Source organism: Sciurus carolinensis, chromosome 11 (assembly GCF_902686445.1).
Source record: "Sciurus carolinensis chromosome 11, mSciCar1.2, whole genome shotgun sequence".
NCBI classification, from domain to species: Eukaryota; Metazoa; Chordata; class Mammalia; order Rodentia; family Sciuridae; genus Sciurus; species Sciurus carolinensis.
In genome coordinates, this window is record NC_062223.1 from 9,415,680 (window position 1) to 9,433,739 (window position 18,060).

At 50.3% G+C, this 18,060-nt stretch overlaps 1 protein-coding gene across 2 annotated transcripts; it reads left to right on the plus strand.

Moving 5' to 3' along the window:
- Positions 1-2,670: 2,670 nt before the first annotated feature.
- Slc29a2 (solute carrier family 29 member 2) lies at positions 2,671-11,870 on the plus strand. Of its 2 annotated transcripts, none has more exons than XM_047519242.1 (12): positions 2,671-3,611; positions 3,835-3,916; positions 5,201-5,361; positions 5,532-5,671; positions 6,045-6,179; positions 6,771-6,868; positions 7,024-7,108; positions 7,859-8,001; positions 8,268-8,373; positions 8,467-8,552; positions 9,710-9,939; positions 10,552-11,870. In XM_047519242.1, the coding sequence occupies exons 1-12, from the start codon at positions 3,583-3,585 to the stop codon at positions 10,661-10,663; spliced, it is 1,407 nt and encodes a 468-aa protein (XP_047375198.1). In that variant the 5' UTR covers positions 2,671-3,582; the 3' UTR covers positions 10,664-11,870. The 2 variants fall into 2 exon arrangements, with proteins under 2 accessions (XP_047375198.1, XP_047375200.1); XM_047519244.1 differs by having other exon boundaries at positions 2,673-3,611; positions 9,740-9,939.
- The last annotated feature ends 6,190 nt before the right edge of the window (positions 11,871-18,060 follow it).

The following is an 18,060-nucleotide window of genomic DNA, read 5'->3' on the forward strand; positions in this document are numbered from 1 at the left end:
CTAAAACATGGACAACATTAAATGCCAGTAAGGATGTGGAGCAAGAACTGTCTCATTACTGGTGGGGGCACAAAGTGGTACAGCCACTTTGGAAGAGAGTTTAACAGTTTCTTACAAGACAACATCTTAAAAAAAATTTTTTTTTTAGGGGCTGGGGCTGTAGCTCAGTGGTGGAATGCTTGCCTAGCATGTGTGAGGCACTGGGTTTGATCCTCAGCACCACATAAAAATAAATAAATAAAATAAAGCCATCCTGTCCATCTACAACTACAAGAACTTTTTTAAGTTGGACACAACATCTTTATTTTATTCTATATGTGGTACCAAGGATCAAACCCAGTGCCTCACATGTGTAAGGCAAGTGCTCCACCACTGAGCTACAGCCCCAGCCCCCCAAATTAAACCATCTTACCATACGATCTAGCACCAATGCCCTTGGGTATTTGCCCAAATGAATTGGAAACTTATTCTCTCTCTCTCTCTCTCTCTCTCTCTCTCTCTCTCTCTCTCTCTCTCTCTCTCTCTCTCACACACACAAATCTGTACACAAATATGCATAGAAGTTTTGTGATCACCAAGAAGTGGAAGCAACCAAGATGTCCTGAAATGTGTGAGTCGATAAACCAACTGTGGTAATCCACAGAATGAGGTGTTTAGTAACACAGAAAAATGAACTATTAAGTCAGGAAAGACATGAGGAGCCTTAAGTGTCTATAAGGTGTGAAAGAAGCCAGTCTGAAAAGGCTACATGCTATGATTCCAACTATATGACATTTTGGAAAGGCCAAAATACAGAGACATAAAAAGAGCAGTGGTTGCTAGGTACTCAGGGGATGGCAGGGAGGGACGATGCACAGGTGGCACACAAGGGATTTTAGGAAGGTGAAATTATTCTGCATGACACTGTCATAATGGAGCCAAGACAGGATGTGTTTGTTAAAACCCAAGAATGTTCCACCCAAAGAAAGAAACAATATAAACTACAGACTTTAGTGAAGAATACTGTGTGGATATTTGTTCATTAATTGTAACAAATGTATCCCATTAACATAAGACATTAATAATAGTGGAAAACAGATTGCAGGGCATACATGGAGCTGTGTAGTATTTGCTCATAGTCTGTAAATCTAAAACTGTACTAAAAATAAAATCTATTCTTTAATTTTTAAAACCATGTTGATAATTTTCTAAGCCTAGACTGTAAGTCCAGTTGACATATGGATACAATGTATTATTTTTAAGGTTAAATATGCACAGCACTTTCCAGTAACTCAGCTACTATCTCTGTAGAGGGACAGCTGCTCTTTGTTTTGCTAGGAACTTCGCCAAGATTCCGTCAGTGTTGCAGAATCATCAGCAAGCTAGTGATCTTTAACTACTGGTTTCAGCACATGCCTGTATGGCACGTGCATTTGCAGCTGTTGTTTTTATAAAAAGGAGCCAAGCCTCCGACCGCTTCATGTGTCTGAGTGTTAACATAGTCACATACATATTATTTTATTCCTAAAAGCTTTTCTTTATTTATCTTCTGCAGCACACTTGGGATATTATATTGACATGAAAATCTTTTGTGGATGGGTTTTGCTGTTCACAAATTCACTGTAGGGTAGTAACAAAATATGGCTTATGACAAGAAGGACTGCGCCTGTGAATTGAAATCCCGGCTCCTGGCTCAGTCCTCGGCCTGCTGTCGCAGAGGCTCTGCCGCCTCCTCAGGCGCCAGCCAAAGGCACCGGTCTGTATATGCGTCAGCGATCTCCGGTGCCCAGTCTCGGTACAGGCTGTTCTCTCCCTTCACAAATGCATAGCTGCCCCAAACTCCATTCTTCACTTCCTGCCTTGGAGACAGGCAGTCCTCACCTGCAGTCACACTTATTGTTTTCTTTAAATGATTCGTTTTTCATAAACAAACATCTTTTTTTCAAAGAAAACTTTATATCACTGTTATAAATAGGAAATCAGTATGTGCAGCCCTAAAAGAAGTAGAAATTAAATATAAGGAAAATTAAAGTTATCAACTTGTATTTAGATAGAATTGTTAAGAGATGTCCTGAGGTCCCTGTGGGGGGTGGGGTGGGGATTAAAAGGTTCTCAAAACGTGAGTGAACTGAAACGTTCCCATTTGATGCATTCCGAGGATTGGAAGAAAGTGAAGAGAGTAACTTTCTCTTTCAGTAAAATCCAAGGTTGTCCCTGCTCTCCCTAAACACCCTGCATATCACTGCAATCCAATCTGTCACCAAACATTTATCCAGCACCTGCGATGGACCACGTAGCGGGGGGCGGGGTACGGATGGTAACCATAAAAAGTGAACCCGACCGGCAGAGTGGTTGCCCCACAGATCCACAGTCGGCTGGAGGAAAAACACAAGTAATCTGGAGATGGTTACAAAATGTCGTTTCTCATGAAAACAATTTGTGCTTTAGAGCCTCTGGCTTCTCCAGTAACCCAGAGAAACCACACCCATTCATACATTATGAGATAGAACAAGCAAACTAATTTCGAAACTGCAATGGTTTGTAATCTTTTCAAAGTTTTCCCAGGAAAAAAACGGCGGGATGAGGCTGCACCCTCGTGTTCGGTGTGACGTGCTGAAGGACCGCGAGGCAGTGTAGTTAAGCACTCACAGCGGCGCGGGGAGGGACAGCGCTCCCGGGGCACCCTCCTCTCCCAGCCGCTGCTTAGCCTCTCAGGGCCCCCGACGCGGCTCCGCCTCACCTCCGCCGGGAAGCCCGCCCGGCGCCCCAGCTGGACCCGCGCCTCCGCGTTCGCCCCAAAGCCGGGCGCTTCCCCAGGCACCCGCTGGAGGAGAAGGCCAGTCTGTCCGACTGTCTTCCAGATCCGTCTGGGGGCTCCACCAGCATGGGCATCCGGCCCGCTCCTCGGCCTCCGGGGGCACCCAGCTCCGCGCAGCCTGTAGGACCGCCTGCGACAGGCGGTGGCTCCTGCTTTCCCGCGCACTGGCCCTGCTCAAGTTACGCCCTGGGAGGGGGCTCTGCAGAGGTGCCCTGTGTGCGCCGCAACGTTTGGGGGCGCAAGCGCGGCTCTGGCGGCACCCCGCAGCGGGCGAGGAGAGAAAAGGCCGGGGCAAGGGGCCCGCGGAGCTCTCCGCGGGGGAGGGGGCGGGGCGCTCCTCTCCCTCCCTCCCCCGCCGCAGCGCTCCTGGACCGACGCCCGCGGGCAGGGCCGGCGACTGCGGAGAGGTGCGGCGCCGAGACCCCACGGGTCAGCCGCCCCAAGTCGCACGCGCGTTGTAGGCTGGCGGGTCCGGAGACCCTCAGGTAGGGCGCGGTCTGACGCCCCAGAAGAGCCAGTGGGTTGGGCACCGGGACTGTGGTGAGACCCTCTGTCCCCGCCCCGGGGGCGGAGCCAAGGTCCAAGCCTGCGGAGCTTGAGACCCGCACAAATCCTCCGGGGGCTCCCACCCCGCCTCCCGCCGCCCGCTCCCGGATTCGCGGAGATCCAACCCCCCACACACACCCAAGTCCCAGCGGCCTCGAGTCCCGGGCCTCCGGCCGCGCGTAGGAGCTGGTGGAGCCTCCCTCTGCGCTCCCATCCCGGTGCATCCCGTTGCCCAGGCCATGGCGCGAGGAGACGCCCCGCAGGACAGGTGAGCTGGGAAGCCGGTGCGGTGCGTGCCGGGGCCCGTGGCGGTGGGCAGAACGATCCCGCTCCCAAAGATGGCTTGGACTACAATTCCCATCAGCCGACTCCCTCGGCCGCTGCGCGGGGGTGATGGGGGTTGTAGTACGCTCTCCGGAGGGATGGCCTGGGAGGCGGGAGGGGCGGCCCGGCGGGAGGCCTCGGGGTGACCTTCTCACTGATCCCCATAGCTACCACCTGGTCGGGATCAGCTTCTTCATCTTGGGGCTGGGCACCCTCCTTCCCTGGAACTTCTTCATCACCGCCATCCCGGTGAGACAGCCCGGTGGCCACAACACCCTCCGTCCCTCCAGCCGCCCCGGACTAGCGCTCACCAGCCTAATTTACACCACGCCGCCTTAAACTCCTCAGTATGCGCATTCGCCCGCGGAAGCACCGAGCCTCAGAGAGAAGAAATACCTCTCTCATGGCTGGGAAGGCCAAACTTGGGAATGCCCACCAGCTCAGGGGGTCTGTAACCAGCAAAAGAGCTACCCACCCACCTCCTCTGTCGTTATTTCTGGTCCAGTCATTCCAAAAGTGGGTTATCCAAGCCTCTGGTTTTCTTTACAGTAGAATTAATTACATTAATTCATTAGGCAAACATTTAATGTGCACCTACTGTGGACCAGCCAGTGGGGATAAAGGGAAACCATGACAGAGGGAGGCTCTAGCCTCAGTGTTGGTTCTCTTAAAGGAAAGCAGATGTGTGGAGTTTTCATTCTTTTTAGGACTGGGTTATTATATTCAGTGCAGATGTGCTCTGTGCTGGATGGGGGAGACCCAAAGATGAATCAGCCCCTGGTCTTGAGAATAAGATGGGTCAGAGCTATTAATAATGTAACATGACACGTGCCTTCCCAGGCTTGGATCAGAGTACTGTGGGTCTCAGGGAGGGAGCACATTCCTTCTACTTCACAGAGGATTTGTAAGTTGAGAGTGGAGCAGGCAAAGTTGGAGGACAGAGAAGTGGTCAGGGGGAAAGAGAGCATTTCTGACCAAGCAAGGGCCTGTCCAGAGAAAGATCCAGAGCCTGGGGTGCCTGGTGCTCAGTGGGGTGGAACAAGAGATGGGACACAAAAGGGAGCCTAGGATCTGATACTGCAGGGTCCTAAATACTGTTCCAAACACTTGGGGTTTACCTTGTACATACTAGGGAGGTGGGGGGAGAAGGTGAATGGAGCTTAGGCAGAGAAGTGACAGGGGAGTGCAAGAGGTCAGCACCTAAGCCAGAGCCTAGCTTCTGGTAGATACTCAATACCCATGGAATGAATGAATCCAGAGGCTGCTGGGGGGACCAGGGCACTGAAGAGGTGGTCGATCCAGAGATGCAGCGTGGCTTGAGCTGGGGGTTCTTAGCGCTTGGGCCCTGTTCCACACTTCAGCCATTCAGTTTGGTGCACGACTATGCCATTCCCACTGTGTGCAGGTGCTGGGGACAATGCAGGGATAAGGCAGGTATCCCCAAAGACATTAGTCAAGCAGTCACACACCTGGGAGGGGGTGAGGGGACAGACCAGGGGGTTTCTAACCTTACTTCTCCTCCCCATCTGGCAGTACTTTCAGGGGCGGTTGGCAGTGGTCAACAGCACAGCTGGGACCCTGAGCACCAACCACACAGGCCCCACAGACACCTTCAACTTCAACAACTGGGTGACACTGTTGTCCCAGCTGCCCCTGCTGCTCTTCACCCTCCTCAACTCCTTCCTGTACCAGTGGTGAGACCTTAGCCCTTGCCAAGACGGTGTCATCGGGGCCCAGGAAGACTTCCCATCCTTCCCCTGCTCCACCTGCCTGGCCCTCCCAGCCCACTGCCCCGCCCCTGGCAGCACCTCTTGCCCACCACCCCCTGCCTGGCATGGGCCCACCCAATGCTCTCTACCCTCAGCATCCCTGAGACGGTGCGCATTCTGGGCAGCCTGCTGGGCATCCTGCTGCTCTTTGCCCTGACAGCAGCACTGGTGAAGGTGGACATGAACCCTGGGCCCTTCTTCTCCATCACCATGGCCTCCGTCTGGTTCATCAACTGTGAGCACTTCCGCCCCACCCCAGCCTGCTCCCTGTAATAGGAAGGGCCCAAGAGATGCAAGAAGAGAAGAGAGCACCCCTGTCACCAGGATCTCTGATAGAGGAACTGAGGCCCAGAGGGAGAGGAAAAGCCCTTTTTCCCAGGCTCCACGGTGACCTTGGAGCTGGCCTCCTGGCACCTAGCCCCACAGGCCAGTGGCTGCACTTCAGAAGAGCAATGAATGGGGTGTGTTGCAGCAGAATGCCAGGGTCCCCAGGACAGCTCCCCCCTGCCCAGTCAGGTCCAGAGTCCCCCTGCCCTCTGCCAAGGCCTCCTCCAGGAAGCCCTAAGGCTGCCTTATTGAGTGGCGGCCCTGTCCCTGTCTCTCCTCAGCTTTCTGTGCAGTTCTGCAGGGCAGCCTCTTTGGGCAGCTGGGCACCATGCCGTCCACCTACAGCACCCTCTTCCTCAGTGGCCAGGGCCTGGCTGGGATCTTCGCTGCCCTCGCCATGCTCATGTCCATGGCCAGTGAGTGGACTTGGATGGCTGGAGGTGTGGGGTGGCCTCTGAGATTTGGGGTTATAGAGGGTGGGCAGGAGGAAGTGCCTGGATTCCGGGTAGAGACCGAGGTGATGGAGTGGTGGAGACTTGGGGCTTGGGCCTGGCAGCCAGGCTCTTGGGCTCTGCAGTGAGGGAGAATGACCGGGAGAGGGGGTCCTGGTGTGACAGTGGCACATGCCAGCAGGTTGAGGTTAAGGGATGGGGGATGGGTTTGAGGTGGGCTCGAGCTTTAATCCACTTCACCCTTCACTGGCTGGGTGCGTTGGATGGGGCATTTAATCTCTCTGCCATAGTTTCCCCACATAAATGATTATTATGCTGAGATTGTACTGAGCCTGCACTAAGAGAAAGCCTCTTTCACATAACAGGTGCTCAACAAAAACGGCATGTACAGAAGAGAGAGGGATGAAGGGCCATTCTGGGGCCTTGTATGAGATTCAGTCAGCCAGTGAAGGAAAGGGAAGAGGCTAGGAGATGAACCTGAGAAGGCCCTGGGGAAGGAGGACAGGAGTTAGAGGACCCTTGGGAGCCATGGGACCAGCCACCTCTCCTCTGCAGGTGGTGTGGATGCCCAGACCTCTGCTCTGGGATACTTTGTCACGCCCTGTGTGGGTATTCTCATGTCCGTCGTGTGCTACCTGAGCCTACCGCACCTGGTGAGCCTGCATCTCAGAGCCCCGAGTCTAAGGCCCTGGGAGAGGACAGGACCCGTGTTCAGCCAGGGGGGTGTCCTGGCCTCCAAGCCAGTGGTGTGGGTAGGGATCCAGACACCTCACTCAGGCAGTGCTGATATTTCCCAATCCTTCTGCAGGAGTTTGCCCGCTACTACCTGGCCAAGAAGCCCTCCCGGTCCCCAGTGCATGAGCTGGAGACCAAAGCTGAGCTCCTCCAGTCTGGTAAGCCCCAGGGCCTTGCCAAGAAGACCCCCACCAGTGCTTAGCTACTGAGCACTTCCCCAGCCCTTTTTTTTTACTTTGAGACAGGGTCTTGCTTTATTGCTGAGGCTGGTCTCAAACTTTCAGTCCTCCCACCTCACCCTCTCCAGTCATTGGGATTATAGGCATGCATCACTGTGCCTTGCTCCAGGAGCTTGGGTGAGTACAGGTAGATCACAAAGCGAACTCTGAAATTAAAGTCATGCCTTGCTGCTCTCTGGGCCTCAGTTGTCTGCTCTATAAAATGGGAAGTCTGAGTTCAAGGCCTGCCTCAGCAACTTAGCGAGACTCTGACTCAGAAAGGGCTATAACCAGTGGTTAAGTGCTCCTGGGCTCTATCCCCAGTATCCAAAATGAAAACAGAAAAGTGGGGAGGCAGTGGAGCTTCTTGCAGGCAAGCTCTGGATTCAGATGCACCCAAGTCTGAATACTGGCTTCACAACACCCAAGCTGAGTGGCCTTAGGCAAGTCACCAAGCCACTTAACTCCTCCAGCCTGTTTCTTCATTTGCAGAGCAATGGCAGGCAATGAGACGCTTAACTCGTTGCCTGGCACACGCGTGTGCTTAATACATAGTTGGCATACTGCCACCATTACTTCCCTTTACTCGCACCTTGGACTGGAGGAGGGTCACTTGTTTTAACTACTGGGAATCTTCCTCCTTCCGGGCTGACCTAGACCACAGGACCCCACACTCCTTTCTTGCCCCAGATGAGAAGAATGGGATTCCCAACAGCCCCCAGACAGCAACCCTGACTCTAGATCTTGACCCTGAGAAGGAGCCGGAGCTGGAGCCAGAGCTAGATGAGCCACAGAAGCCAGAAAAACCTTCAGTCTTCATTGTCTTCCAGAAGGTACGGCAGGGAGATAACCCCCAACCACCCTTCATGGGGTAGAAGGGAGGGACACCCTCTCCAGTCCCCACCAGAGGCTCTTCAGCTGCGAAGAGTCTTAGTGCTCACTTGTCCACCCCAGGGTCACAGGGCCATAGCAGGTCAGGGACACAGCTGGATCAGGCCCCAGGTGTCCTGCCCCAGGGCAGGGCTGGAGTGAGAAGGTTGGGGGCCTCGTGTTGGCCGGGGCTGCCCTGCCCACTCACACTCCTGCCTCCGGCTCCCAGATCTGGCTGACGGCGCTGTGCCTTGTGTTGGTCTTCACAGTCACCCTCTCGGTCTTCCCTGCCATCACAGCCATGGTGACCAGCTCCACCAGTCCTGGGAAATGGAGTGAGTGTTGGGGTACAGAGGAGGATGGGGGAGCCAAGGGGAGATAGGAGAGTCAGGGACTAGGGTGAGCCACCAGCCCTTTGTCTCCCCCAGGTCAGTTCTTCAACCCTATCTGCTGCTTCCTGCTCTTCAACATCATGGACTGGCTGGGACGGAGTCTGACCTCGTACTTCCTGTGGGTGAGCACCGCTGGGCTGGACAAGCTGCCAATTTATGGGAAGCAGCTAGGGGACCAGAGGGCATGAAATTGCAGGTGACTTTCCAGTAGTCCAATTGGTCTGGCAGTGGAAGAACCTGCCAAGTAGCAGTAAGCACTTGGCCCTTGGCATAGGTAAGCCTGGACTGGGCTTCTCTAAAGGAGAAGCCATGCATAGTCAACGCCTGTGTCCCCAGTGTCCAGCCCAGGGCCCAGCCCTCCATACTCAGAGAATGTCATACCGAGTTTCCTATACCTGGTGAGGGATTGAACACAGTTCCTTGTTTCCAAATTGCTTCTAGCCAAGGTGCTAAGTGAAATCTCCCTAGGAGACATTATAAATGCAGCAGAGCAGAACTGCTCTGATCCAGGTGGGAGGGGCCCAGATTGCCAGCGTCCTGTCCTGCTCAGAAACCCCTCTGGAAGAGGTTGGATGTGGAGTACTAAGTTATATTTGGATAGGAAAAATAAGTTCTGGGGTTCTGTTGCACATCAGGGTAGCTTAAGATGATGATACTGTGTGGTATATTTCATAAAAGCTAGAAGACAGGATTTTGAATGTTTTTACCAACAAGAAATGATAAATGCTTGAAGAGACAGATATGCTAACCCTGATTTGAGCATTAGATGTGTACCTGTATCAAAACATGACATGGTATCCCATAAATATGTGCAACTTCCATGTGCCAATTAAAAAATTAGAGGAAAAGAGGGCTGGGGTTGTGGCTCAGTGGTAGATCTCTTGCCTAGCATGTGTGAGGCACTTGGTTCAATCCTCAACACCACATAAAAATAAAATAAAATAAAAAGTATTGTATCCATCTATAATTAATTTTTTTTAAATAAAAATAAATAAATTTAAAGGAAAAGAAACCCTTCTGCTCCTAAAGGGCACATGGAACCCCTAGGGATGCCCTGGGGAACTAAGTTGGAAAGCCCTGGATCCTGTCTGAGGCCTCTTCAATTCTGCCTGGGTGAGAGCCCAAGCTAGAGCTAGGGAGAGGCCAAGGCTAGCCCCACACCTGTACTGGCTGTTGGGTGGCCATGGCCCAGCCCCTTGTTCCTTAGAGGCCTCAGCCCTGGCTCTCAGCAGAGGAGGTCAGGGGGCAACTGATGGGTCTCTCCTACGGGTGTCCCGAGGGACCCCACTCACCCGAGCCTGCGCCACAGCCAGATGAGGACAGCCGGCTGCTGCCCCTGCTGGTGTGCCTGCGCTTCCTGTTTGTGCCACTCTTCATGCTGTGCCACGTGCCCGAGCGGGCCCGGCTGCCCATCCTCTTCCCTCAGGACGCCTACTTCATCACTTTCATGCTGCTCTTCGCCGTTTCCAATGGCTACCTGGTGTCCCTCACCATGTGCCTGGCGCCCAGGTCTGGGGGAAGGGAAGGGCGGGTGCTGGGGGTGGGGCTGCGAGGGCTTGGCCCTTTGAGGAGGGACAGTTGCAAGGGAGGGAGCTGGCCTGCCCTGGGCAGCCCTGGTAGCTGTGTCCATGCCTTGCTGGCGCCACCCTGTGGGTCAGGCCTTCTCTGCTAGCTGGCCTCAGGCACTGGTTCTGGGGCCTGTTGGGGGGCCTCAGTTTCCCTATCTATAAATAAATAGGTAACTGTCCTCCCTTAGAGCCCATCTAGCTCCAAGATTCTCAGTTGAAGGGGAGCTAAGGTTTTTTCAAAAGCAAGGCTCATGGGCTATTTCCTCTAGGGGCAATGGAGTTGAGAATCTCAGGAGAGTCAGGTGACGTGCAGAACCAGCTCCAGGGCATTTTTGTCAAGAAGGAAGGCTGTGGAATCTAGACTCCTATGATGTTGGTCCCCAAAGGCCCTGAGAGATGTCTGTCCAGTGGCCTCATTTTACTGATGGGAACACAGGAGTGGGGTCACAGACTGGAATTCAGGTGTCCTGTGTAGGGACAGGTGGGGACCTCAGGGCTGTCCCCAGGTTTGGGCCCAGCATTTTCTAAGAACTCCTGTTCCTCTGTGTTCCAGGCAGGTGTTGCCACATGAGAGGGAGGTGGCTGGCGCGCTCATGACCTTCTTCCTGGCCCTGGGACTCTCCTGCGGAGCCTCTCTCTCCTTCCTCTTCAAGGCCCTGCTCTGAAGGGCCCGTCAGGACTCCTGGCAGCCTCTTCTCAGCACGTTCCCTGGAGCTGAGACCCAGCCTGGAAGGGATGACCAGCTGGGCTCAGGCCTGTTGGGCAGGCCTTTGGCAGCAGGTGCCAGGAGGCAGCAGAAGCCACTCTTCATCCCTGGCCACTGGCTACATGGGGTTCTGCAAAACAGAATCCACCTCTGATCATTCCACACCTCACAGAGAATGGACTTCATCTAGACACAGAAGACCGCATGGAAGGGTGGCAATCGGGAAAAGAGGGTGCAGGACCAGGGCCCTCCCCCACCATCAAGACTGCGTCTGTTAATCAAGAACTCCACCTGCTGACCCTGACCCAGGAGCGGAGCTGCCAGCAGGCCTGGCTGAAGGTGTGGCTGATGCCACCTAGCCCTCCAGTCAAAGCAGGAGGTGGGGCTCCCAGGGCAGGGGCTCTTCCTTGTCCTGGGCCCCAGCCACCCAATGTCCTTCTCCCACCCAGGACAAAGGGTGCCAGGGAAGTTGAGAAGTTGAGGGGAGCATGAAGGAAGAGGTGTTAAGGATCTGAGGCTACTCCAAGGACTCGGCTCTGAGCCTTGGTGTTTTTGTTTGTTTTGCTTTATTTTGTTCTGTACTGGGGATTGAACTCAGGGACATCACTGAGCTACATTCCCAGCCCTTTTTATTTTTTATTTTGAGACAGGATCTTGTTAAGTTGCTGAGGCTGGCCTCTAACTTGCGGTCCTCCTTCATCAGCCTCCCAAGTCTCTGGGATTACAGGTTTGCACTGCCCAGTTAATACAGTATTTTTCTTGGCCAACATTTACTGTTCCTACTTCCCAGAACCCATTTGGCCCTGGCTTCCAGAAAAGCAGTTAGCCTGCTTGCATACAGTGGACTTTCCATTTGTGAAGAGTCTTCCACACCCACTCCTTCACTGAGCCTCACTGAGGCCCTGGGAAGGAACTGGACAGGGATTATGTCTTCCTGACTGAACAGGTGAGGAAACCAAGTCCAAAGGGGAAGGGACTGGTTCATGATAGCGCTGGAACACAGTCCCCATCTCCACCCTCCCTGAAGGTGCTGTCCCTCCTGCCCACCACCTGCTTCTTTTCCTGAAGGGACTTGGGACAGGAGCCCTAAGCACATTCTCCACCTTTCGCCCTGTTTCTCCCTCGGACCCTGCTCCTGGGTCTAATTACAGCCCTGTTCATTTGTACGATGCATTCATGGAGTCTGTTTTCAAAGTGCAGCTGGCTCTGTTGGCCACATTGAGCCCAGTGGGGTGAGGATAACACTGCCTACTTGACAGGTGAGAGGACAGGCCCTGAGAGGAGCAGGGATTGGTGTGCATCCCTGTTTGGGCACCTCTGAACCACATGACCACAAAGAGGTTTGGCCCCAAAAGGAGCCCTGTCCTGTACTCCTGGGAGGAGCACCTGTGGATGGACAGCTGTCCCCTTCCTTCATCCTGGGCTCTCACCTGCATCCTCTGCCAGACCAGGGCTTCTCCTTAGAAGTGTAGCCCCGGCAGGCTTTGACAGCCCAGCCAGTTCTCAGGATGGATGAAGAGCTGGCTTCCCCTTCACCCATCGGCACCAACTGCCCAGCCCAGAAAAGAGCACGCGTTCCTGCCCACCTGCCTTTGGCAACATTCACTAAGCGCTTGTTACAAAGCAGGTGCTGAGCCAGCATGGGTCACCTGCCCAGAAACCACAGGGCAGACCCCAAGCAAGGGTTCATTCCTCTGACCACTGTTCAGAGACACCTGCCCTGGGCAGGCCCTGGCTGGTCTGGAGACCCTGGAGTACAGGGGATGCAGTCCACACTGCCAAAGCCATGGGAAGCAGAATGTACCGTATAGTAGGCCTGCAGGAGCACGTGACACAGCGGTCCCGGAGAGGTGGCCATTGATCCCCCTGGGGAGGCCCGGCAGGCATTCTGGAGGAGCTGTTTCCCCAGCTGGGCCTGGAGGGATGAATGAGTTCGCTGGGCTGAGATGGAGACAGGGCACCTCCATCAGGGGCGCCAGGGAGTGTGGGAGGCATGAGCATGGAATTACTGTGGGGACTTCTGATGACGGTCCCCTGGGGGCGAGGGAGGGTTAGAGGAGAGGATGAAATGGAAGCAGTTGGGGCCAGATGATGAAGGGCCTTATGTACAAGGTCAAAGCATCTGACCTTCATATTGCAATCAAGGAAAAGCAATGCTGGAGCCTGCTGGATGACACCCTCGGAGCTGTGCTTTAGACCCTGTGGCTGCATGTGGACAGTGAACCACAAAGAAGGGACAAGCAAAGAGGCCTTGGCCGAGGCTGTTCCTACAGCCTGGGAGGAGAAAATGAGGTCTGCAGCATTTTACTTCCCTTGCCCATTCAACTCCTGGGGCTGTCAGCAGTTATGAAGATAGCATTCCCAGTGGAGGACCCCGGTCCTTGGTTCTAGAAGAAGCAGAGCACACCCTGTTCTAAAAGAATTGTGTTTACCTGTTCTGACCTGCTTGAGGGCTACCTGAAGGACTAATGCTAGGCACTTACCTAATTCAGAAATCGCAGGATGGAAAGGCCTCTATTCAGAGCGCAGTCCTCCAAAACACTGAAAAGCAAATCACCACCCACGCTGTCTGTCCTAAAGATTACAGATGAGGCAAACAACAGACACGCTAAAAGTCTGGGAGGAAAACCTGGGGAAGTGAAAAGCTCTCTCCAATATCAGGGAATTTAGAAAATCATGTGCATTTAGGGAAAAACGCATGCTCAGAAGAGACCTGAGAAGACCCTCAGCTTTCCCCTCCAGCTAATCCTCAGGTTCACACAGGTTGGAAGTGAAGGCTAAGGCAGAGTTTAAACAGATTGGCTAAATGTTGAAGGACAACCCTAACACAGAAAATCTGCAAATACTGGAAGAGCTCTTCTTTTCATTTTTTATTTTTTCAATTCTTTGGATTCAAGGACATCTGTCAAAACACTAGCTGGTCATAAGCTAAAGGAACAGAGACTTCAGAGATCACACATGATAAAGAATACAATATTTACAAAAATATTTTCTGAAAGTTGCTAAACAAATATTTATAACATACACAAATAGTGAAAGAGACCCTGAGGAGGGAGAAGAATATGATTTCTAGAGTTACCAAAACAAAAATTTTTGGCACTGGGGATTTTTTTTTTTTTTTTTTTTTTTTTTTTTTTTTTTTTTGTTCTGAAATATTCATTTACTTCGAGTTTCTTCAGGAATAAGGATCACAGTAACTTGTCCTGTGGGAGCTGCAAAGCATTTGCGTGAAGGGCTGGGTCCGCCTGGCATTGGGAAAGGGGGACTGAGCTTGAAGTGTGCTATCTCCTGAGTTCTCTATTGGGTAAGGTGGGATTGGGGTAGGCTCTGGCTCTGTCACCACTGCTCCCGAAAGCAGCCCAGCACTGAGGCTCAAGAGTCCAGATGTAGTACCCGCGGTGATGACATCCCTACTGCTGACCTAGTGGCGTTCAGCTATTTCGATGCCCAACGGGGTAGTGCACACCCGCCCTGGACCAAGTGCTGCCCACAGCCGCCTCACCTCACGACAGGACCACGACCAAGAGCCCGGCAGGAACACCAGGACCACCTCGCCACTCCCCGCCCCTGGCACTGGGGATTGAACCCACAGCACTCTACCACTGAGCTGCATCCCCAGACCTTTTTATTTTGAAACAGTCTTGCAAAGTTGCTTAGGGCCTTGCTAAATTGCTGAGACTAAGGGACTTGCAATCCTTCTGCCTTAGTCTCCCTGGTAGCTGAGATCACAGGTGTATGCCATCACACCCTGCTAGAATTACCAATTTTTAATATTCACTATCTTCAGTTTTCAACAACAAAAAAATATGAAGCATGCACAAAAAACAGAAGGTATGGAGCAATCCCAAAAGAAGTTATCAGAAACTGTCTCTAAGGAAGAAAAGATATTAGACTCACTAGGCCATGACTTTTTCTGGGGAGCGGGGAGGTTACCAGGGATTGAACTCAGGGGCACTTGACTGCTGGGCCACATTCCTAGCCCTCTTTTGTATATTATTTAGAGATAGGGTCTCACTGAGTTGCTTAGCAGCTTGCTTTAGCTGAGGCTGGTTTTGAACTCATGATCCTCCTGTCTCAGCCTCCGGAGCCGCTGGGATTACAGGTGTGCACCACCGCACCCAAATAGACAAAGACTTTTAACCAACTTTCTTAAAAATGCTCGAAGAGCTAAGGAAAACCAGAGTAATGATATATCAAAACTAGAGACTATCATCTGGGTGTGATGGCATGTGCCTGTAGTCCCAATTACTTGGGTAGCTGAGGCAGGAGACTAGCTGAGTAGTTTAAGGCCAGCCTGGATAACATAATGAGACCTGTCTCAAAAAAATAAAAAGAATAGATAATACCAGCAAAGTGACAGAATTTAGAAAAAAAAAATAACCAAATTGTCAGGCATAGTGGCATAGGCCTGTAATCTCAAAGACTCAGGAGGCTGAAGCAGGAGGACCACAAATTTGAGGCCCAGCTTGACTCAGCAAATTAGCAAGACCCTGTCTCAAAATAAAAACTAAAAAGGACTGAGAATGTAACTCAGTGGTAGAGCACCCCTGGGTTTAAGCTCCAGTACCAAATAAATAAATAAATAACAGACATTTTGGAGTTGAAAAGTATAATCGAAATTTTAAAAAATCATTCAAGGTTCAACAGCAGTTTGAGCAAGCAGAAGAGAATCAGCAGCTGAGTGTGTTGGTGCATGCCTGTAATCACGCCTCAGTTTACTTGGGAAGCTGAGACAGAAGGAACACAAGATCAAGGCCAATATCCACAACTTAGTGAGACCCTGCCTCAAAATTTAAAAAGAAAAATGTTTAAAAGGATGTAATTCAGTGATTGAGTGCCCCTGGATTCAATCCCCAGTCATGCTAAAAAAAAAAAAAAAAAAAAAAGGAAGGAGAAAAGATTCAGCTAACTTACTAACTTGATGATATGTCAATCAAAATTTTCCAGTTTGAAAAAAACATACAGTTTGAAATCAGAAAGAAAGAAATGAATGAAAGTGAATTAAGCCTACAATCTGTAGGATACCATCAGGTGGACCAACATATGCATCCATGGAGTCCCATGGAAGGGAAAAATGGGGCAGTAAGAATATTTGTAGAAATAAGAGCCAGAACTACCCAAATTTGATAAAATACATGAATCTACATATTCAAGAAGCTCAACAAAGACCAAGGAGGATAAACACAGAGAGCCACACTCAAGCACATTATAACCAAACTATCAAAAGTCAAAACAAAGAGAGAAGCAACTTTTTACACTAGCATTCTTCAATAAAAGTAACAGATTATTTCCCAGCAGAAACCATGATACTCAGAGGGCAGTGGGATGAGATATAAAATGCCAGAAAAAAAATCAACCAGGAATTCTATATCCATAAAAACTATCCTCAGTACCACGTTAAAAAAAAGGATTGTGTCCATCTACAACTTACAAAATATTTTTTTAAAAAAGTAAAGAAATTAAGACACTCTTAGATCAACTATACCTAGTCACAGATCATGTAATACATACATATGTAGAAAATATTCATGAATACACACAAAAATCTATAAGAGCTAATAAATGAATTAGGCAAAGTTACAGGATTTAATATTAACATGCTAGAATAAGTTCTATTTCTGCATATTAGCAATGAACAACCTGAAGAGGAAATTAAGAAAACAACTTTAGTAAGATCTAAGAATAAAATACCTACTAACGAATTTAACCAAGGAGGTAAAAGATGAAAATTATTATTATTGTTATTATTATTATTACTATTTTAGTACTGGGGATTGAACACAGTGGCACTTGACCACTGAGCCACATCCCCAGCCCTATTTTGTATTTTATTTAGAGACAGGGTCTCAATGAGTTGCTTAGCACCTCACTTTTGCAGAGGCTGGTTTTGAATTCACAAACCTCCTATCTCAGCCTCCTGAACCACTGGGATTACAGGCGTGCACCACTGCGCCCTGCTACATTGAAAATTATAAAACGTTGCTAAAATAAATTAAAGTTGACCTAAAGAAATGAAAGTACATCCTATGTTCATGGATCAGAAGATATATATTGTTAAGATGGCAACACTAGCCAAAGTGATATATAGATACAATATGAGCTGTATCAAAACTCTAACAGCCTTTTTTTTTTTTTTTTTTTTTTGCAAAAATGTAATAGCCTATCCTGAAATTCGTATGGAATTGCAAGGGACCCTGAAGAGCCAAAAACAATATTGAAAAAGAACAAAGTTGTAAGACTCACATCTCCCAATGTCAAAACTTGTCCCCTACCTTTAGTAACCAAAATAATGTGATACTAGCATAAGGACGAACATATAGACCAATGGAATAGAATTGCAGAACCAGACATAAACCCATATATCTATGGTTAATTGATTTTGGGCAATGATTCCAAGGCCATTCAGTGGAGAAAGATAGTCCCTTTAACAAATGGTACTGGGGCAACTAGATACCCACATCCAAAAGAACCAAACTGGATCCCTATCTTATAGCATAGGCAGAAACTAACCAATATAGGACAGTGACCTGATATAGGAGTTAAAACTACAAACCTTTGGGCTGAAGCTGTGGTGCAGTGGCAGAGCACTTGTCTGGCATGTGTGAGGTCCTGGGTTTGATTCTCAGGACTGCATGTAAATAAATAAAATAAACATCCATAGACAATGCAGCAACTACATAATATCTTGAATATACTGTCTCTGACATACACACTTCAAACTGGTTAGTTTTATGTTATATGTATTTTACCTCAATTTTAAAACATTTATTTAATTACTTAATAGTGCAGTGCTGGGGGTTAAACCCAGAACTTTCTGCATGCTAGGGCAGTGCTCTACCAATGGAGCCACCTCCCCAACCCTCTCACCTCAATTTTCAAAAGATTTTTTTCTTAACTATCTTGCTCAAGACCGCACAGCAGAGTTGGAATTCCAACCTACAGTCTTCTGTCCTGCTCCCCAAGAAAAGCAGCTCCAGATTCCCCAGGGTGCCTCAGGGGACAGTAAAGAAGTAGCCAAACATTAATTTGTTTGATTCAGACAATAATTGTCCCTTCCAGCATGTGAGACAGCGGACTCCTTCCAGGTAGAGGGACACCGAGAGTTGGGAAATCCTGAAGCTGACCACTGAAGGCCACATAGCTGTGCAGTCTGAGGGCATTCTGGAAGGGAAATGAACAGACTGCCCTCCTGGGGTAGCTGGGAAATTTCAGAATGGGCAAAGCCCTTTGTCTGAACTGACTCATATCTTATGAGGAAACTATAGCCATGGGCCATTTAAAGGGCCTGGTTAACTGTCTTCAAGGTCTCGATCAAGCCTTCATCTGACTGGGGACAGAAATGTGCAGCTGGGGCCA

What these genes read in the sequence shown, in the direction of transcription:
- Slc29a2 (XM_047519242.1), top strand. Translation starts at nt 3,583, where the DNA reads ATGGCGCGAGGAGACGCCCCGCAGGACAG. An exon ending in CACCAGTCCTGGGAAATGGA is followed by an intron (nt 8,374 to 8,466) that starts GTGAGTGTTGGG and finishes TGTCTCCCCCAG; the next exon opens with GTCAGTTCTTCAACCCTATC. An exon ending in ACCATGTGCCTGGCGCCCAG is followed by an intron (nt 9,940 to 10,551) that starts GTCTGGGGGAAG and finishes TCTGTGTTCCAG; the next exon opens with GCAGGTGTTGCCACATGAGA.